At 39.7% G+C, this 22,448-nt stretch overlaps 1 protein-coding gene across 3 annotated transcripts; it reads right to left on the minus strand.

The window, feature by feature from the left end:
- Positions 1-990: 990 nt before the first annotated feature.
- On the minus strand, positions 991-21,869 carry frmpd2 (FERM and PDZ domain containing 2). 3 transcript variants are annotated; one of them, XM_019253257.2, is made up of 31 exons: positions 21,788-21,869; positions 18,632-18,753; positions 18,298-18,461; positions 18,039-18,104; positions 17,762-17,941; positions 17,577-17,652; positions 16,270-16,357; positions 15,873-16,014; positions 15,687-15,758; positions 14,543-14,717; positions 14,132-14,267; positions 13,894-14,032; positions 13,155-13,307; positions 12,860-13,045; positions 12,599-12,758; positions 12,242-12,440; positions 11,946-12,046; positions 11,692-11,772; positions 10,735-10,842; positions 10,302-10,418; positions 9,032-9,213; positions 8,622-8,720; positions 8,165-8,258; positions 7,548-7,633; positions 5,915-6,104; positions 4,016-4,230; positions 3,424-3,490; positions 3,098-3,314; positions 2,582-2,673; positions 1,450-1,693; positions 991-1,123 (listed from the first exon to the last, which is right to left on the minus strand). In XM_019253257.2, exons 2-28 carry the CDS (start codon positions 18,750-18,752, stop codon positions 3,277-3,279), a joined length of 3,435 nt encoding a protein of 1,144 aa, XP_019108802.2. In that variant the 5' UTR covers position 18,753; positions 21,788-21,869; the 3' UTR covers positions 991-1,123; positions 1,450-1,693; positions 2,582-2,673; positions 3,098-3,276. The 3 variants fall into 3 exon arrangements, with proteins under 3 accessions (XP_019108802.2, XP_019108801.2, XP_019108800.2); XM_019253256.2 differs by lacking the exon at positions 21,788-21,869 and having other exon boundaries at positions 1,450-1,613; positions 18,632-18,858; XM_019253255.2 differs by lacking the exon at positions 21,788-21,869 and having other exon boundaries at positions 18,632-18,858.
- Positions 21,870-22,448: the final 579 nt, after the last annotated feature.

The raw sequence follows: 22,448 nt of genomic DNA on the forward strand, positions 1-22,448 counted from the left end.
TAACGTACTCTGCTAGCACTTACTGAAATGTTCCCCTGTGTGTGTAGTCACGCACCTACGAGGTTGTAACAACACAGTGCAAGTGCAAACAATCACATTTGCACAGTTTGCATGCTAAATCAAGATTCAGACAATTTACATATATTAAACATGATGCCGGTTTCGCATACTGAGTGCTTGGCTAACAATTTGTGGATTGCATTAATCCAAATGTAAAGGTCTTTCTATCAGCAGTGATGCTCTCCTCCACATATGGTCCTATGATTTAGCATCTTTTATTTGTCTGCACCTCTTGCAACCTCAGCCACCCTTAAAAATCTCACCCCCCACCCACAATCACTTGAGAACGGCGAGGAGACAGCGATGTCAGCAGACAAGACCGGTGCAGAAAATCCATCTCCACCCCATCCTTCACTCTTCAGTCATCACCACATGCAGTGACCTAAGCAAGAGGCTGCACAGGTCAAGACCACGCTGTCCATCTCTGTTACTCTGTTCATGAATAAACAGAGGCCAGTGTATGGGTGTGCGTGTCCGTCAGGGCGATTACACGCACACGAAAACACACACAAGCGCTCACACACAGCCTCGTGCCGACTCCACTGGCATAATTAGAAACATTTGGGATCATTTGCAAAAGGAACACGAGCTCTGATGGGATCCAGATGCACTACTGGGTTTCACCAAAATACAGGAACCCTTATTTACGAGGGGCCATTACTGGCTCCTCACCCAGGGAGGTGTGTGTGTATGTGTGTGTGTGTGTGTGTGTGTGTGTGTGTACTGCCTGGTTTGTCCAGATACTAAATGAGTGTTTGGGGGTGTATCATCCATATTCAGGACAGACTCAGTTTAATGGCTTTTTGTTTTGGGGAGAAAATGAGGGTTTGCATTCATTGTGTTTCTGTAATGGGGGGACTTGAAAGCAGAGGAAGCTGCCAACGCACATAAAAGTTTAAATTTCCTTTTAATGAAAGAGAAATGGCATTCACAGTTTGCCTTGTCATTTCAAGATGCAAACACATGTATGGAGTTTGTCTGTCCTCGACGAAATCCACACCAATGTTTCTTGTTTCAGTTGTCTTCTTCTTCTGGTGCCAAGAAAATGTCTCTTTTGGATTTCCTGCAGAGAAGAAAAAAACATCACACTATTAGCTTCCCTCCCGTTTCCATGAAACACTGTTAATTGAGAAGGGAGGCTGAGCAGCAGCAGCACTGCTTCATATCCGCAACCTCATCCATCCAAGGAGTTCAAAATGCAGCACATTAGTCCCATCCTAACCTCTCCACAGTTTGTTTTCAAAGAGTTGAACAGTCTAACTCCTGTCCCCAAATAACACTGTGAGATCAAACGTTCTCCATCGCTGCCCCCAAAATTATAGAATTCTCTTCCTCCCACCACCCGATACTTTCCACAATCAACATCATTATTATTAATATTTTTAGCACCTTTTTTCTCTTGTGTTTGCCTCCTTCTTGTGTTCTTGTTGTCCTCTGTGTCTCCTGTAAAGCTCTTTGGATCAGCTGGGTTAAGTGCTTTTATAATTAAAGTTGAGTCGAACACTGATGATTGCTGTTTGCAAGTGTTGGGACTTGCAGCGATATGCTGCCACCTTGTGGCCAAGAGATGAACAAGTGGGTTACATGAAATCACTGATGGAACCACCACGGATCAAAGTAGAGGCTCTTTGACCTGAAATGTTGCACAGTCCTGAGGTTAAAAACACTTATGTTCATTTAATTTAGGAAATTGTCAGTTTCAGGTTAAGGAATGAGAAACTATTGAGATCATGTAGTGCATGTTTGATGTGGTTAAAGTCAAGGACGTCATCAGTCTGTCTGTCTGCCTATAAATTTGCTACGATCGTGTGATGCATTGCCATGAACCAAACAAAGCGTAATCAGCCACAAGAAGAGCCAGTCAGTCAGCCAGTTTGATGTCCATATTTCCATCACCAAAAGAATCAGTAAAATCAACAGCTTTTGTTTTTGGTTTAGTGCTGAATCCCAATATATTTGTTTCAGTGAAGTTTTCATCCATAAAAATGAACATTTGGAAACCAAATACCATAAACTCTTCCTTCACATGTCAGAATTGTGATAAAATATCTGCTGAACGCTTGGTTGATGAGATCAGAACTTACTTTTTGATATAAATTCTATATTAAACAGAGAAAAACATGTTTAATGTGCCATTATGTTCCCTAATGTCACAACAGCTGCCACAATACTGTCTATGTCTGCAGCTTCTCACCTCCCCAAGGTCCATGCATTTCGGAGGAACTGTACAGACTTGCCATTCTCCAGATGCCATCAGACTCGTACATCCACCCGCTCACCTGTTACTCATTCCCCATTTACCCCCCACAGTACCAGTACAGTTGAACCTGAACCCAAATCTGCATGCGCCTTCTTCCCGCCACCGTTCCTCTTTAGATTCTCGGCTACCTCTGTTCAGACTTGCTGCCTTTACTTGAGAAGTATCTGTCATCATTTGACTAATAAATCACTGAGCTGTTCATGTCGTTCGCATTTAGATCTCGTACATACATGCCTGACACCTCATTATCCAGTTACTCACATTTTTCATTGAATTACTGCTTTCACAACTCCATCCATGTTCAGCCTCCAACCCAGCTATTCTTGCTGTCTGTCACTGTTTCGTCATTAATCCTGTAAAATAGACAGGACAAAAGTTATAGTTAGTTAAAAATTGCCTGACTGACTCGGTAAAACTTAAGACAAAACAAACAGTGAGCACCGACGTGTTTTGTGGTGGGTGGTGTGTGTGTGGAGCATGCGACGGTATCTGATAAGTGTAATATTATCTGATATCTAATCATATTTTATTATGTACTCTCTCTTGTTGTGTCATGTTGCGTTGTTGAGTTACATTATGTCCTGTCACAGCATGTTGTGTAAGATATTGCAGTGTGTTACATGATGCTAGGTTGTATCTTGTTCTTTCTGTAATATCAGTGCCTGACTGCAGAGTTTGAGGTCACTAAAAACATCAGTTTATCCCTCTGGCTGGTCATCAAGAAGGTCACAACACGCTGTCAAATCACATTACGTCACATGGCGGAACATCTCTGACCTTTCCGCAGCGTCGGAGACCATCGATGAGATCAGCTTAATGCACTGATCAGAACACCGTTATCGTTCAGTCTGTCCTCGGTCTCCATCAAGGTGCCCTGACTGATTGATCAGGAAACACAGGAAGTGTCTCTTCCGAACATCCATTGATGCTGGTGCTGTTTAACACTGTGACATCGCTCATGTGCCAATAAACTGATCAATGGTAGGAAGGATCCCTACAGAGAATGGACAAAAAAGTTAGGAAATCAGGTAGTCGCAAATGTACGTGTAGACAGAGTGTGTGTGTGTGTGTGTGTGTGTGTGTGTGTGTGTATGTGTGTCTACCTGGTGCAGGCCGACAGAGTGCCAGACGAACCTCAGGCGGTGAATTCTTGAACAGTTTTATCACCTTCTATAGAAAGAAGGCACAACGTTTAACAGAGCGAACAATGATGCTGCAGATAGCTGTCAGTGTCAGTGGTTGAAGAAGTATTCAGACACTTTACTTCAAGTACTAATACACACTGTGAAAATACTTCTACTAAGGAAAAGTAAACTCCTAAAAGTAAAAGTCCTGCATTTGAAATGTAAAACTATGTAAATATTATCACCAAAATTTACTTGCGTAACTTTTCTACCATTAAATAACGGGCTTTAAATCATCTTGATGCAAAACTTGCACTATAATTTTGTGCTCCAGGTATGATCATTTGCAAAAGGTACCTAGCACTAGAAGCTGGGCTTCTTGCTGTTGAACTAGTAAGTAATATTAGCTGGCTGCTATGTCTTGTGTTGTTGCACTTTGTTTGTTTGGCTGTTAAATCAGAAAAATGCCAATTTCTACACAATGTTGCTTTAAAAACGCATCATCAAACACATGTCAAGATTACTAATGACATTAGTAAACACCAATGAATAATTTGAAATCTGCACATACTGGATAGGACAGCTCCTTGACTGACTGGCCATTGATGGCTAACAAGACGTCTCCCTCCCGGATTCTGCCACTCTGCTGAGCTGGCTGGCCGGGGAAAAGCTGCTTTATCCGGACCAGGCTGCCAAAGTCCCGAGTGGGCGGATCCAGCTCACACATTAGGAAGCTGAAGCCAAGGCCGTTGGCACTTTTAGTCAGAGTCACTTCCTGGGTGTTGTCTGAGGGTTCGGAGGTGGGAGGACGGAGGCAGTAATGGGAAAAAATGATGGAGACGTACGGATGTCAGTTAAGTTAAAAGGAATTGTAAAGAGGAGGTGGATGAGAGAAGAAGAGGGTAGGAAGAAAAAAAATGTTAGTTTTGTGAAAAATATAAAAGCAGAAGAGATATCTCGTAACCTCGTTACTCCCCACAAGGATGCAACAATGCTGGCACTGATGATAATAACTTTCCCACAACAGCAAAGCCAATCTCTGAAGCCATTGGCCATCATCTGACAAGAATTTAGTCTCTGAGACAACAGCCAATATTTCCACTCAACCTGAAGTGGGTTAGCTGATGAGTCCTCAAATTGCATTTTGGGCCAATGTTGCATTCACATGCAGATATCTAATAATATAGATGATGGCAACGCTAAAGAGTTAGCAGATAAGCATTTAGAGTGGTAACGTGCGTTGGGCACACAGTTTGAATTTGCCATCAACTAGTGTTCAGGCCATGCTTCAAACTGGAGGAAACTAGAAAGGACTGATACATTTAGTTCATTTACTATATTTTGTGTATTTTGTGACTTTCAATACTTTAAATGCAGTAGTGTCAATATGTCTAATAGTTCTATTTTTGATTTTACGGTGAACATTCTCAAAAAATCTGCTTCACAATATCTATATTTCTGTTTTATTTTGATTGAGTAACAATGTACATAGTTCCGGGTTAGCTGTGTAGCAGGGGGATCTTAATTAGTGACACAAGGCAATGCATATGTGACGCAGCCATACCTTCCTGGTCAAAGCTTTGTGGGAAGCCTTTGTGTGCTGGTAAGATTTGTAGTGATGCTCCCCATCTCTTGGTTAAGCTAGCATGTTTGAAAGTTGTGTATTCTGTCATAAACGTATTGTAAATGTAACAACAGATCATTATTGATTATTGCATTTGTTTTTATAGGAAATGAAGGCTTGTTTTGTCCATTTCATAGTCAAGATAAAAATTAATGACTTGCACTTCATCCTTCTATAGACATGACAAAAGAGTAAATTCTGATCAATAAAAATTTAATTCAGTTATAGACACATACATCAAGGTACATAATACTACAGGTCTGTAATGGATACAAAGGGGATTTTTGATGGTTTATATATCAAGGGTCATTGCCTATTTTGGGCTCGCATGTGTTGCTTTAATGTCATGGTGATAACCTCTAAAAGAAATGAAATTAACTCTGTATTGTGTTAAAACATGTGACTGTGTGACAGGAAAGAGCAGAGATGTTGGATGACAGATATAGGACAGACCGAAGGATAAAGGAGGCCAGAGGGATAAGAAGAGTAAGGTCAGGGTCAGTAAGGAAGATCAGGATGAAGAGAAGGAAGTGTGTGAAAGATCACCTTGAAGCAGCCAGACTAGCCTGGAGGGCTATTAAAGCACACAACAGCTTAGAGTTGTTCTCTCACGCTCTCTTTCTCAGTAGTGTGAGGTGTTGTGACATAACGTTCTGTCTCTCTGAGGGAACTGCAGATCGATCTATTGGCAAAATTTGATTCATTATGGGCAGTTTGGAAGAGCACAAAGGCTCCTTGAATATATTCTGAGCGGTTCCCAGAACGAGATCTTAGTTTCTTCGGACACTTCTATGTATTTTGTGCTATAAGTATATATAAGTCTTAACCTAAGCTTAGGTCTCTTACCGTTAGTGACGAAGCTGTAGTGTCTGGTCCGGTCAGTGTTTGAAGGAGTACTGCTGGACGAGCAGCTGTTGCTCTTCAGCGGACTGGTAGCTGGACTGAGGCTCTGATTTGATACACTGCTGCTTGTGTCTGCATTAAGAGAAACCCTGCATCGGTTTATCGACTCCCTCTCCACGACCAAGGTTACCACCTATAAGATGGAAGAAGAGGAAAAACCAAGGAAGTGATTGGCAGGAATACAAATACGAGATAAAAGTTTCAGGTGGGAGAGGGAGAGGACAGAGGATGACATTAAGAATGAGAGGAAACATAAAAGTAGAAAAGGAAGGGTGTAGTTGGGAAGAACGGAAATACATGGTTGCAACAGAATAGAAGAAATCACTGAGGTTAATATATTCTTTCTACTATCTGCTAGAGCAAAAGTAAAACCATGAGGATTCATCCTCTGGTAACCATAAATGTACAAAATGTAAACCGAATCAAAAATGTATGAGTTTCATTTTAAAACAGAAAACATAATATAGTAATATGTTAGTAGTAATAGTAATAGTAATAGTAGTAATAATAATAGTGTTGGCTACACTGTAAAAAATTATTTTTTTTATTGTATACAAAATTACAGATATTATCTGTAAATTAAGAAACAAACAGTGTATTAAATATACATATAGTATTATGCCAATAAAGATTTATACAGTATTTTTACTGCTTTCCTAAATTACATACAAATGTATGTAAAATGGCAATACTAATCTTTAATTAAATGTGTGGCTTATTATGTCAATGTTTATGTCCATACTAAGAATTTCACATTCTAACTTTGAAGTAACGCTTAGTTAAATATTATTTTTACATGTGGACATTTATATTCTAATTCTGGATACAAATTTAGCGATTTTCTTTGTATTATGTCAACCATAGCGCATAATCTTTTTTGCTGCTCTTTAGGAGATGAAACTTCCTGGCATCATGTGCCTCTGGCCGCACCAAACGAGTAAAAGCACATACATGCTAATGAATCAGCCAAAAGTAAAATTACAAAAAAAATACAGGAAATTTATAGTGTTTGACATTCATTTGATATTTTACTTTTATTGTACAATTTCAGTTTGGCAGCTGCTGCTGACAGTATTCTGATCGATACAGTTTTTCTGTAGACGCAGCCAATTGCAGCCCATGGAACAAATCTGGCTCTCAAACATTTTGGGCCTCCTAATAAAGATGATATTTTATTAGTTTTCTTTGTAGACTACCATAGCTGGAGGAGTTATTTCAAGCATCCAGTGTTGGACGGACATTAAACTGATGAATTATAGATGTAGATGTACAAAAGCTGAAGAAGCATTTCTGTAAAAACATCAACAGTCACTAAACTCAAAAGTCAACAGCAAGTGAAAGATAAAGTTGTTGTCTTCTCTTACTCTGCAACAGTGGATCAGTGGAGCACTGAGTTCATTAGAATTAATCTTCTAGGGACAATTTTTATCAGTGCAATCCAACCAATGGCAAACTGACATTGCCATCTATATAGCGAGGCTGCTAACTAGCTAAGACAAAGCGCATCATCATCAGTGTATATGCAGTAGGTCTCTATATAATTCTCATACAACATCAGTCATGCAGTGTGCATTACCTCCCCAGTTTTACTCAGACAGCCCACTGCCTGATGGTAGGTGAAGCCCTTGAAGCTAACCCCATCCACTTCCAACAATCTGTCACCTGTAATAGAGCAAAAATGGAACAAACAAATCAAATTATATTTCTCCCTCTGCTTGTTTCAGATCATTGTATTGGTTTCTTGTAATATCGTTCTTACCCACTATTGAAAGCATCAGCTAAATGCCAAAACGCAGACACCAAATTTCCCAGACTTAATAAGTGTTGAATTTCAGTGACACTGTGTTAAACAGAGTGTTGTTTGTCCACGCTGAGACCTGTAATGGCTCTGGGGAAGACAAAACTAAAAGTGTTAAATTTAATCATTTGCTGTGTGCTCTTATTATGTTATCTAATAAACTGTCCCCTACATTGTTTTTCTTCCTATTTTCAGTTTAATCAGAATTTAATATGTAATTTACCAGTCAATATTGCTACTGTATGCCTGTTAGTTGAAATTGTTTTCTATGTTTGCCTCAAAGAATAATGGAGGATTTATATAACCTTGTAGGTTTCCGTCAGAATAATACATGTACGGCCATAAGTCTACAAGGAATGGCATTGTCAGATATTGCTGATATTTAGCTGTAATACCTGCATGTATGTGTCCATCTCTTTCAGCAGCCCCTCCTGGAACAAGGCTTCTTATGTAGATTCCTCCATTAGGAAGGTTTGTGTTGACGCCGCTCTGAAAAACATTCGGAACATATCTGTGATAATACTGATGGGTAACAATAGTTTGTGCACAGAAAACCACTTGCTGGGTTGTCACTCATCTCAACGGGCTCAGTATTTTTGGCTTGTACTGTTAAGTTTTTCACTTTCCAGAGGACCTCAACCTGTTCCCATCCTGCCTAAGCCAAGATATCACTGTCAACTTTGTTATTGTCATGATAGAAAAGTGTCTGAAAAATCAGGCGTACAGTATAAAAAAACATTTAAGGGTCACCTGTTTGCAGGTAATTGAAAGTACAGGCATAGTACAGTCAAAGTACAGGGTGAGTCTGATCATTAATAGCTACATCATTTATAAAGTATTGTATTAACTCACAGAGATGCTGATGCCCAGACTTCCTGATATCTTTCTGAGCTCCACAGTGATCTCCTCCGGCCTCACACAGTTCAGAGGTGGAGATGGAGAGCAGCTGTCCTGAAAGCAACACAGACAGAAACAAAGGTCACTCCCACTGATTCATGCATCCATATAGAATATTGTCAGTATAGATCAGATATTTACAGTCACAAATATAAAATCACTGGTCACCAATTACTAAACAGCTAAACAGTTACTTCAAGAAACCTGACTTATTTAGGAGGCATAGTAAGCTAATCTAAATGGTGTCTTACTTATTTAATAATTTGCCACATAAACATATAAATAAATGAATTAAATAATTTCCCCCTATGATTATTAAAGTATTTCTGATTTCTGATTTCTGATAATCATCACCATGATTCTACCTGTGCACTGAGGACTCGTACTTCTCGAGGAACGTGAAGCCTGTTGCCGGTCTTCGGTGTCATCGTGAGCGACACACTATCATCCAAGCTATCGTCTGCTGATCGTCCGTCTGTCATCAGTGTGGCCTGGGACTCGTAATTTCTTAACATGTGAGAGTGCACGCTGTTGGGACTGACTGGGACTGTGGATAAAAACAACAGTCATGTTACACCTCAAAATACTGGAGTAGAACATTTTAAAAATAAAAATCACACGTGATAAACAACTATTTTTGTTAATTTTGTTATTTTTGTCTGAGAAGATAGAATAGTTGTGTCTGGTGTGGTGTTTTTATTTTTGCAGAATGTAAATAACTAAATAAAAAATAACTTTATTATGCTGGTTTCCTCGATACAGGCGCTCTCTTTCTCTCATTCACTGTCTCTATGTCGCTTGACCACAGCTCTGTCAAACCATGACACACAAACCAAAGGAAACTTCTTAGTGTCACTGTTTTGCAGCACAGGCTGTGAGTCAGTCACAGACGTAGAAGCTGAAACTCAGCATGAAGTAAATAAAGCCAGAACACAACAGGAAGCATATCACAGTTTAGACCATGACCTCCACCTGGATCACACTCAGCTTCAGTGACATTTCAGGCTGACTTGCGTTTCTCTGGCTTCAACCTCCCTCTGGCCCACAACGCCGCAGCTAAAACACAGTACCCCCCGTTCAAATGAATTGAAAAACCTGGATGGATTTGGCCTGAATCACACATGCATTTAAGTGTGAAGCAAGACTTTACACAATCAGATTTTTGTACTGATTAAAAAAAAAAAAAGATTTCAATCCAGGACCTTCTTGGCGTGAAGTGTCAGTGTAAAGTCTAAACACCTTTGGACGGAGCCAGGCTAGCTATTTAATGATGTGATATTTCATGAAAAACCAGACAATGGGTAGGAAAGATATAATCTAAATCACTGTGATTCACTTCAGATTTAGACTATAATGTGTTTAATATAAGAATTTGAAACCTCATACTTTATGACCCTAACCCTAACCCTACCTAGTCCAAGATGAGTCAACATGAACTGACATTTTGCCTGAAAACAAGTGGGATGATGAAGTAAAATACTATAATACATCTTTGGCAGTACAATTGCATTCAACAATAGAAAGCAAAATGGTACTCGCACAAAAAAAAGAAAGGAAAGACACGTGTTAGATATTCAGAACAAAGGAGGGCATAGTCACAGTGTCATTACAAACACACACACACACACACGGCACCTTTTGGCTGTGAGATAATGAGCTGCACCTCCTCGGGGCTGCTCTGCATGACCTCCGCTGCCTCACTGAAGGTGACGCCCTCCAGGCTGATGTGGTTCAGAGAGATCAGACGACCACCTGCAGGCAAAGGTCACAGTGAAATGGCGCTGGTGTCCAATAACAGTGGAGTCCGAAGACCTCACCACCACCTCTGAACCCACGTTTGACCCCAAAGGCCTGCGATTGAATCCCACAGACACCTCCCATACCCTTTGTTGTCGTTTGTTCTTTCCTGCCACAAATCTTTCTCTTCTCTTAAAAACAGAGCAACATGCTGAATTCTAAAGAAACCAGGACATCAAATGAGGTGTTCACCTTTTGAAAAAGATACACCTACACTACACGTACAAACGCACACAGTGTTGCTAAAGATAAAGTCCACATGATTCTCTACCTGGTCGGATGCGCCCGTCCTTATCAGCGGGTCCACCAGGCACAACAGAAGCAACAAAGATGCCCAAGTCATAATGCCCCACAGTGTCCTCTCCCACTATCACTATACCTGTATGAACACAAACCAAGAAGATATTTAAAGGTATTTAAATTCTTCTGTTGCGTCCAAGGGCTTTTCTGTTAACCATCATGTTAAAGAACTACTGTTAGACTGCTTACATGATCTAAAACACTTAGGTTCATGTTGTGCTTTGATTATCCAGGAAACATGCACTCAAATTCAAACACACAGTTGCATGATTATGCACTAGATCGTCGTTACAGGGCATCTTGAAACATGCTGTAGTAGTAGATGCATTTTAGGTAGAAACTGTTTCCTGCTTTCCCTCTGATGTCTTCTGCTTCCAGCCATCTGTGATTTACAGAGTTTCCTCAAGGAAGCAAAGTAAGCTGCTGCAAAATATAGCTGCTGTTAGCTCAGTTTGTCAGCCAGGCTGCCCGGACCGTGAGCTCAGAGCAATGTAACCGGACTCAGCAGCCTCTATGGACATAATGGCAGAGACAAAAAAGACAGAAGGGACGCTGACAGGGGAAGACTAGAAGACAAAAGAAGAGAGAAGCCACCAGACAAGAGTAAATCTGGGATTTTTTAGATATTGGCGAGTTAGCTCGGTGAAATAAAAGGCTGAAAGACAGACGCCAAGCTGGGCTACTTGCTGTTAGACTAGTCAGTAATATTAGCTGGCTGCTATGTCTTGTGTTGTTGCACTTGCTTGATTGGTGGTTAGCAAAGTTGCTGGCTCGTTAGTTTTTGATCATAAGTAATATATATTCCTAACATATAAAGGTTTAAAACTGTCCCTATTTACAACAGTGGTATTGCATTCTGAAAATGGCTAAGCAAATTTACCAATTTCTACACAATTTCTGTTAATGTATTAAAGTGGGATCAGCTCACCCAGGCCAAGCTTCGGGTCCTTCTTTAGAGTAACACATAAAACTTCTCTCTCTGCCGCTGACCCCAGTTTCGGTGGAGTTTCTGTAAGACACAAAGTACAAAAACCAAATAAAACTTATCTGAACTTATCTTAAAAGTAAACTTGTCAGCTGTCAATCAATAAGATGCACCATTCATTCATATTAGATCAAAATCACACTGTGGTATAGCAGTATGCAAAAGAACCCATCAGGTTGACAAAATGAGCAGTATACCTCTGGCTGCCGGTGATCCAGAAGGCGCTTCAGATCCGCTCCTTTGAGAGCAGGCTGGGGAACGCATACCAGTGCTGCTGCGCTGACTGCTGGAGCCGGTACTGCAGAAGAACCATTGAAGAACACCATTGTGACGATGGTCATAGAGCTATTGGCTGATATTACAGAACCCTGTCCTCTGAGAACAGGAAGTGCTTTTTCTGCAGCAGTAGTTTGTTTGGTAAAAAGCAGAAGAAGAAAAAGTGGATTTCCTGTTGAGTGTTTATGGGCATATATGAGAACAGCTAGATGACTACCTCTGCTCATTGAGGTTCTGGCGCTGCTGTTTAATACGGGCCTCGATCCTGGCTGTGACATCATCGCACAGCTTGGTCAGGGACTCATCCTGAGGTGTGGTCAGACTGCTGTCATTCTGTGGCATCTGTGAAGAGGAGAAGGACTTGGCCCGACTGCTTTGAGCGCGACACACTGCAGAATACTGCACGATATTCTCCCCTGGAGGTAAACATAAAGAAACAAGAAAGGAGTCACCTAACAGCAGAGCGGATTTCAGTTTAATCTCTTTTAAAGGTCCACAGAAAATAACGACAATACTCGACCAGCTCTTCAATTCAAAAGCTCGCTTTGGCAATAGTCATGGTGTAGTAACTGACCTGAGAGCAGGCTGTGGGAGAGCTGGCGAGAGTTCATTTCATTGTTGAACTTGTGTTGGGCTGAACAGAGGTTACACAGATATTTGGCTATCTTGGATCTCTCTGTGATGAAGGTGTACTTCTTCTTGCTGGACCGACCCTCCACTACAAATTTTCGCCTCTGCAGGGAGATTGGAGGAAACGTTTATTACACACAGAAAAATAAGTAATGCAACTACTGAGCACATTTTTATTTTGATAGAATAAAAATACTTCACTCACATTAGAGGAGATCGTCGCCGTCTCCCTCCAGTAGAAATTCTGACTGGTGGTTCGGCAACCACCTTTAATCTCATAGACGATGACTCCTTTGGCACAAACTCCGAGGATGATTTCTCCTTCTAAAGGCTTTTTCTCACGCATCACACGGTGGAACAACACGCCGTATTCAGGCAGCTGCTGACACACCTAAAAGGACAAGTGGTAGCTGTACTTCATTTGATACTAATGGTAGTTGTACGGTAGATTCATACCACTGGATATTATTTTCACGATCAAATGTGACTTGTTTTGCTACCTTGAGGAACTCAAGCTCTGATTCGTCAGTGAGCATCTGAGCGTTGCTGGTGTGAAGTCGTAGCAGCTCCCCCTGAATGTAAGGCAAGGCACGTTTCTCCATCACGCTCTTGGAGACATACTGGTCAGGGCGGTAGTAGTTCCTACCATACACCTAAACAACACAGAGCAAAATCTTTTATTAAGAGAGGCTTAATTTATGCACTAGTTTTCTAGTCATTGTGGACCAAAACATTGGCATACAACGTGCCTCAAAAAGTTAAACCCATTGTTTTCTATATAAATCTGCAACCCTATCCACTGTCCTCCATATAACCATGTGTCAACTCTGCAAAAAGGTATTTTTGTCACATACACTCCTTAGATTAACCCTTAGACTTAACCGTAACCCTAATGCTGACTGCTGCACCTATGATGTGTTCATCAGTGTGTTCTGATGCATTGAATAACACGCAGTTCTGTAATGGATGATTTGTGTTGCATTTTGATGAAACAGTAGCATTCACATGAGATCGAGACTAACACTTGTCCTCATTATGGTCTAATTGCTTTACAGTACTCTATACCATATACCATTGCTCTGACACTTAAATTAAACTTTAAGTAATATATCAGTGTATAAAAATGCTGCATGTAACACCTTTAAATCAGTCTTTAGTTAGATGAAGTTGACCTTAAATGCTGATTGTGACACAATTATTATGACAAGTCAGTTTTTGTTGAAATTTGTGGTGCACAACCTCAGGTAAGCAGTCTCCACACTCCGTCTGCAGGGCCAGAGCTCCCAGGTACAGAGCCGTCTCCTCATGGCAAGACAGCCTGTCCTCCAAAATGTCTTTCCTGAGCTGTAGGTAATACTGGTGGCGGGTCTGTTTGTGCCTGATAGAACAGCACACATTTAAAGGATTCAAACTCGACTTTATGAGACCACCATTTGTTTTTTTTGTTGGTAATAACATATAAAAGAGAAATACTTACAAAAGAAGAGAAATGTCATTGACAAAGAACTTGACCCTGAAGAAAAGGACAAAGGTGGTTGTAGGCACTTTCTTCCAGCTATCTGGAGCAACTTTGGAAATCTTGGTATCGTTGTCCACAAAGAAAAACTCATTATCTGGGCAAAGAAAAGAACATATCAATATACATACGTAATACATTTATAATCTACTTGCACACACAAGTCCCATACAACATACTTTTTGTTGGTAGTTTTACTTGACAATATAAATGTAAAAATAGTTAACTACAGGCATTCATGACTTTATTTATGTTGAATTTTCAGGCGTTTGGTGTGCTTTCCCATTAGGATGCAAATTACACCAACAAACCACATCACCTGAGTTTTTTACTGCACACTCACTCATAATTATTTTAAACCTATTTATTTACCATCTATATAAGCAAGGCCAAAGTAGAAATGCTCCATCAGGTTAGAGTGAGCCACAATCATGTCAAAGACGTCTCCTCCTCTGGATTTCACCTCACACTTGACCAGGATGTTCTGACCGTTTGGCATCACCACACTCAGCTCTCTCTGCATGGTTGGAGATTTCCCTTTCTTTGACTGTGTGAGAAAGACAAAGAAAAAATTTAATAAAAGAATGTGATGGGACTGACTCTTTGTTTTGTTTCATCCTAATTTCTTATTAGCCAGCACATTAAATAATTCACCAAGATCTCCTTTTTGCACCAACAGAACATCACTAAATCATTGTTTTGAAAATGTTTTTTTGTATGGTCTTGAAAAGTCTCCATATGGGTCAAACTGATGCAGCTAGAATCACTTAACTGAAACCAGAAAGTTTGATCACATTATACCAGTTTGAGCTGCACTTTGTTGGCTCCCTATTTATATTAGATCTGACTTTAATTTTTTTCTGATAACTTATAGAACTGTAAATGGGTTCATCCTTGTGTTTCATCCTTCGAATATCGGGCTCCCATGTGTCCCCAGAGTCAAAAAGAAGTCATCTGGCTGCAGGGCCTTTTCCTATTCCGTCCTCTGAAATAACCTCCCTGCTGACATCAGACAATCTGATTCCGTCAATGCCTTTAAATCCAAACTTAAAACTCATTTGTTCGCCTTAACTTTCAATTAGCGCTCATTCTCAGATTAGTTCAGGCGTTGTAGCTGATACCATTATCCTTTTGGTGGGTGAGTCTCAATGAATCTCTTAACCCTAGTGCATATAGTCCAGGTTTATCTTGACTAACTTAAATAAAACTAAACTTCTAGTAACCGATGCGTTTCTATGACCCTAACTACATTTTATAATCAACATGCATCATAAATATTTTGATGTTTGTTTTGTACAGGTGACTTCTATTGCATGTATGTCCTGGGAAAGGAATCCCCTAAGTGGTTCTTCCTGAGGTTTCTTTAGTTTTTACCCCTGTTAAAAAGATTTTTTTTCCTCATCTGAATCAAGGCTCACTGATTAATAAAGCACCTCCTGAGGTTTAGATTAAACTACCGTAAATCTCTCCAAACTCTCACACTGACAGAATTATATTTCTCTTTTCAAGAACTCACCACGATGGATCCAGGCAGCTCCAGGACAATCGCTGGCTCATCTACCATCCTTATAAACTCAGGACCCATCTCCTGCAACAGAAGATAAGGCAAAAGAAAATACATGATCAACCCTCCACAAGAGGTCATATCATCATATCATTATTGTTATTATCTTGTAAAATGTGATATAATAATCTGGCTCACCTTGACTTTCTTGTCATTTAGACTTATTGTGGACTCATGTGAGCTGGCATTTCGATTGCCATCCATGTACGGACTGCAGGGACTGCGGTTCAGCTGCTGCCAGCTGCTGTAACTCTCCCTGCGTCGACCTCCCAAGGGGATCCTGGGAAAAATTAGTTTCGCATTCTCAGTTTGATTGGAAGTGAAATCTGTCACTCATGACATGATGGCTCAAACATTTATCACACATTTCATGTCAGAAGTCTCTTGGTCTTCCCAGCACTGTCTTCTTTCCCCTCATTGTTTTTATCATTAAATCAACTAATCAACCTTAACTTGCATTTGGTTTGCAGCAGTGTATTACGTGCTAAGAATCTGTTATAAGGTGGTAAAATATTTTTGGACACAGACTTCATACCCTGTGGGCTCGCATGGATAAGATGTTCCAGAGAACGTTCTAGAAATCTTCTTCTTCATCGCCCATGTTGAGTTACTAAAGGAACCTCCTGAAAAACAAATTGGTATGTGATACTCATGTCCACATTCGGCATAGTAAAATGTCTCAAACCAATACTCTACATGTGTTCTCTTTTATGCTGGAAGTTAGATGAGAAGCTGATACCACTCTCTTGTTACTAAATATGAAGAAACACCAGGCAGCTGTTAGTACAAAGGCTGGAAACAGGGGAAAACCCTGTTTCTAGCCTAGTCAGTATAAAAAAAACAAAAGTACACCAAAAGGTGTTTTACAGTGATGTGCCTGACTATTTCTTGGCCAGGCTAGCTGTTTCCTGTATATATGCTTAAGTAAGCTAACAGCTGCTTGCAATACAGACATGTGCGTGGCATCGATCTTCTCATTTAACTCTCAGGTAGAAATCAATTAAGTGTATTTCCTAAAATGTAAAACTTAGTTTAAAGTCCAGCTGAAATCATATTTTTTATCTCATATTTTGTTATCTCATTTTTGTTTTTTTATTTCATTTATGTCCTGTCAGTAAACATGTCAGTGTTTATGTTTGTTAGTAGTGTTGAAGACTCAGAGCACTGAAGTGACATTTGCAGATATGTTTACATGCCGTAGATGCCACACATGGATTAAAGTGGATGGACAACACCTTCTGTTCGACAGTCTGACAGAATAGCAGGACAAAATGAAACATGCATGATGATATGTTGCTATGGTAATGTCATATTGTACAAAGAATGGAATCAAATGCGTGAAATAAAATGATTTATTATTTCTATTGATTAATTAATCATTTGCTTCTCATTGTCCCATGTTTTCTCCTTGGGTCATGGAGCTACGTAACATTTAGATTTAAATTCTCATGTAGGATTAATGCATTGTTAATGCAGCTAATTGGCTATCCAGCTCTTTTCACCTGTCAGTGTTTGTATCGTGGCTCATTCAACAAGCTGAGATGCAGAGCAACACATTTGTTCATGTTTGTAAGGTGGATAAGAAGGTGACTTTAGCAGGAGAGCTAATGTGGGTTCTTCTGTGGCTGTGTGCTCTGCCTATAATGACCACTCCATTTATGTAGACAGATGATATTCCTTAAAATGAATGCAAAACTCTGGGATACCATCATGAAACTGGCAAATGTAGGGTGTAAATTTCACAGGATGTGGTTTAGAGAGCAAATAGCTGTGGCAGACAAAACATGCCACTTGATTTCAGTTGGACTTTAAATCTAAAACAAAAAGGGATTGGTTTCTTACTGTGCAATCTGTCCCTGACCATTTGACTGCGGTCTGTTAGTTGGGACCCATTTTCAGCTATGGACACATGATCAACCTGCAAAGAAATCACTCTCCAGCTCATGGAAACAAATAGAGAATTGGTGCTAAACTAAAACCACTACAAACCAAACATGACCTCACCTAACCAGCCATAAAACACTCACTGAGTTTCTGTAGACTTCTTCCACCAGCTGCCTGATGAGCCGTTCAGCAGGAGGCAGCATCGAGGTCTTGTGGTGAAGCTCACATGCCCCGAGCACTGTCAACAGGTTGGTTCGCCTAACCACCAATTCCTCGCACATGCTCAGCAGCAAACCCTCCAGCTCTGCACTGAGCTGGACCGGCTAGCGGGAAACAGGTGTAAGAAAAGTGGACGATGCGCAAGTACTAAGAATGTGTAAGAATGAGTTTGAGCAAGAGATAGATGAGGGAGGAAAGTACCTGATTTTGAGGTATATGATAATCAACACACCAGTAAAGAGTCATCCCCAGTGAGTATACAACCATCTGAGGAACAAGGAAATAAATTATTCATTTCTGTTCATATACAAACACACAAACACTAACCAGCATTTCACAAGAAAATACTAGTCATATATACAGAAAATGCTGAAACGTAAACACAGTTTTGAACAGTTCCTCATTCATTAATCATCCCTCCAAACATTTTGTCATCATGATATTTTTCAAGTTTTCCAACCTTCTCAACTGCAGTCCTGGTAGAGGCAGCATGACCCTGTTGGACCTCAGGTGCTGTGAAGGAGGCCACGTCTTCATATCGGGCACAGCTTTTGAAGGCCAGACCACCATTGGCTGAGAGTAGCACTGAGCCTGGGCTCAGCACACTGCACATGTTACCTGAACCTAAACAGACAGCAGAACAGAAACTGGTGATATTTACCAACTCTGATCATTTTCTTCTTAGGATATTTGTGTGAGCACATTGTTCCAACCTTAGTTTGTCTGGTTGCTCTTGAATGTGGCCTGAGAAAACAGTCCAGATAACAGGTAGGAGAACTGATGATGATGTTTACCTTTTGTAGAAATGTCCAGTAAGGCCTCAGTAGTGGCGAGTAGCAGACACCAGACCTCATCCTCATCCAGTGGTGAACCCCGGGCCTCCAACACCTCTGCCAGGGTCACAAACGTACCCATCCTGCTGGGATACAGACGCATACACTGAAAGCTGCAGGTCATCAGATTGTACTGCTGAATTATGCACGAGAAAAAGGTTATGTACTTGTGTACTGTACATTTGTTGCAGTATCAGTAGCTCACATTGAAATGCCAGCATTTAACATCTGAGAGCGTTTGAGTATATAATACTTCTATTGTGGGTGTGTTTATTTGTGCTGAATGTAACCACTATGAAACAATCAGAAAAAAAAAACATTATTTTGCTGATTCACTAGCTTTCTTGATACTGACGCTCCTCTACTCTCATTCACTGTCTGTGTCACTCGACCACAGCTCTCTCTTTCTCCTTTTCAAACCATTGGACACAAACCAAAGGAAACTACTTTGTATCACTATTTTGCAGCTCAGGCAGCCGTACACAGACAGAGAAGCTGGGTGCATGAACTAAATCAAGCCAGTACACTATGTGGGAGAAGGTCATAGTCCATGAACTCCACCTGAAGATCACTCGGTTTCATGTTGACTGATCATTTGCCACAACAGCGTGTTGTCAGTATTATGTTTTTCCAGAAGTTATATCTGGCTAAATTCTCTGCTGCAGATCACTGCGTTCCTGCAGTTAAAATGTAATTGTCTAAATGAATGGAAAAATGGAAACAGCACCAGTCTGAAGAGGACCCAACACTGGTTCTCAACCTGGGGATCCTGACCTCCAGAAGTGATCAGGTCTCTAGGCCTGTTTGATTTTAAATTGTAAGAAAACTATATAATCTGTAATCTGATAAATAGAGGGATTTATTTAGAGCCAAGATTTTTTGGATTAAATAATAATAATTTCAGGGATGGGCAGGGAAATCTTATCTACATCAAAGCATTGAGTTTTTTTATTGATACTATCTCTTAATAGGAATAACATTCCCACAATACAACAGGAAGTGTTCTTAGCACTGTCCTAACAAATAGGCTGAACGTCCTCATGGACTAGAATCTTATCGAGCTGTTTAGAAGTCAAAGGTCAGTGTCTGAGACAGACAAGCTCAGGATTTAGTGGAATTAGATCTAATTAGAAATACATCTGACACTTTTGTGCTTTTGTACCATTCCTCTTGAGATAAAGTGATCTTTATACTTGGCGTCCGGTTTTACATGAGTAGTTCACCAGCTTCAGTGACTTTAAGATCCCAGGAAATTAAAGTTTTCAAAGCTTTAGGAAAAGAAAACACAAAAATGTTTTTTGTTGTTGTTGTTTCTTAAATTATATTGTTTTCTTCATATATTTTATATTCCATATACTGTATCAGCTTGTACCAATTCAGTCTGCTCAGCTGAGCCTGGTGTTGAGCAGTTTTAAAGCACTTATGTGCTTACGTCGAAGGATTTCTGAAATGGTAAATTACCTTGAGAAGCTTCTGGTAATTCTAGTGAATAATATCCGGGTATACTAATTACAACAGATTAGTTCAGGTGAAACCAAGCTCTGTAATTCATATGCATATTATGAATGAAGAGAAAGAAACTGAGGAACAATCAGTCTTGACTCACCTTACAGTCATATAATTATAGTATTTTTTGTTTGTATTAGATATTCTAAGATCCCTTTGGCCAGCACTACAAGATCGGTCACTACCAAATCCATTTAGCGAGGCAATAAACTCTGATTTCTAGCTGTTTAATCTATAAGTGTGCTGTAAACCTTTAGTACAGCTCCTATAGTGTAGTTTAAAAATGTTACTGAAATGCTGATTAAGTAGGTTTATTTAAAAGAACAATCAAAAGCAAACACAACCAAATAATAGAAGCATTTGATTCAATATCTCACATCATAGATTTTATATATGCAGCCTTGGAAGCTTTTTTCTTATTGTCACAAGGAATTAGACTTTTACACTTCCTCCACTCAGTCTTGAATCCATTGCTGTATCCATTACAGCTGATCCCGGTAACCTCACAGTAAACAGTTGTTCATTATTTGTCTGACAATCAGATTAACGTCTGGATGTTGGTGTGGTATCTTCCAGGAAGCATCTTATTATAATCATCTTATTCCCTCTCATAGGATAAGAGGAGTGTTTATTGTTTTCCTCCTTGATGACTCCAGTTCTTTAATTGACTTTAATCTGTTTTCATTTAATTCAATGTACTATTTTAACTGCTGCTTGCCTTTTCTGCCATTTAGCCACTATATACATAGTCAACATGCATTTCATCGTGGGGCCTTTCTGACACACAAACAGAAAGCAGACATGCTTACTTTGGCATGTCAGGTGATAAGATTGGCAAGTAACCTATCTCTGTTAATCACGTTATTCAATTCAACCAAGATTACCTGGGTGTCTAAGGTGAACGCAACAATCAGTGCAGGCCTGTTCATAGCAGACATTTTGTCTAGTAATGGTAGAAAAAGCACAGGTGTCACTAATAATATTAAAGATGGCTCTGATCCATTTAAGCGGTAGAGTAAGTCATGACAACGTGCAAGCATGAATGACACCGGGACTCTGAAACTGAATGGAATTCAGCCATTATTATTTTTTATCAGATATACCTGTGATACATCAGAATATCTTCTATGAGAAATGCCAATTTTTATACACATAATTGAATGTATTTTTATTACGTATAATCAAATTAGGAAATACAAGTAAACCAAAGTATAACAGTTAGTTTGGCAATAATGTAAACTAAATAAGCTAAATTACAAAAACTGATTATAAAAACTGGATGTTTTGAAAATTATTAAATGTATATTTTCACATTCATGCAAACATTTTTGTGTTACTGAGTGTATCCAGAGACTAATTTTCAGTAACATCCTGCTGCTAACCTACTCTGTGTGAGTTTAAATAAGTGGTTTGACACAGGGGTGTCAATCACTTTCTATTCAATTTTCTACACTGTTGACGGAAATTGTTTTCTAACAGCAGCAGCAGCAGCATAAATAGAGTCCTCAACCTCCTGAACCAGCCAGCACTTTGTCTACAAACACATTTCTAGGCGGTTTATTGAGTAACATTCAGACTGCAACATTAGAATTTATTGTATATGTTGCTTACCTTATTTCATCTGGTATCTGAAGAGATTCGTCTTACGTTCCTTCAGACATTCACCACCCTGAACTCTAATCCTTCTTCTTCCTCTCATGCATCCCCTGCTGCCATTCCACCCACCTCTCCCTCGCCCGAGAGCCGCACACCCTCATTTCCTCATGACAGATCAATTGTCTCCACAGGAAGGACAAATCAGCTCCATAACATAATTTGCTCTGCACTCACAACTAATGACGTGTTGTTTCTGCGTTTTCCTTCATTTTCGACTATTTTTAGACCGGGGCACATAAGAACATAATTGGATTTGCAGGGCAGGCTGACGGCAGATGGGGCAGCAAAGGACCAATCCATTGTAGGCGGCACTGTGTTAATCTGATGTTTTAACTACAAGTGACACATTGTCCCACTTTCTATCAGTTTATTAGATTACAGATTATGCTACAGGTTTATATATCATTTCTTTATTTCTTACATAAGAAGACATTCAAATTGTTATTTAGTGAGAAGTTAAAAAAATCATTATATAGTAGAAATACTCTAAGTCCTCCAATCTAACATTTGACCAATGCAAAATTAAAAAGTACCATATTATATATCAAAGATAAGTAGTAATAATAAAAATTATATTCTGAAGAACTATCCTGACGTGATGTAACATTAGATTTTT

The sequence above is a fragment of the Larimichthys crocea genome, chromosome XVI (assembly GCF_000972845.2).
Source record: "Larimichthys crocea isolate SSNF chromosome XVI, L_crocea_2.0, whole genome shotgun sequence".
NCBI lineage: Eukaryota > Metazoa > Chordata > Actinopteri > Sciaenidae > Larimichthys > Larimichthys crocea.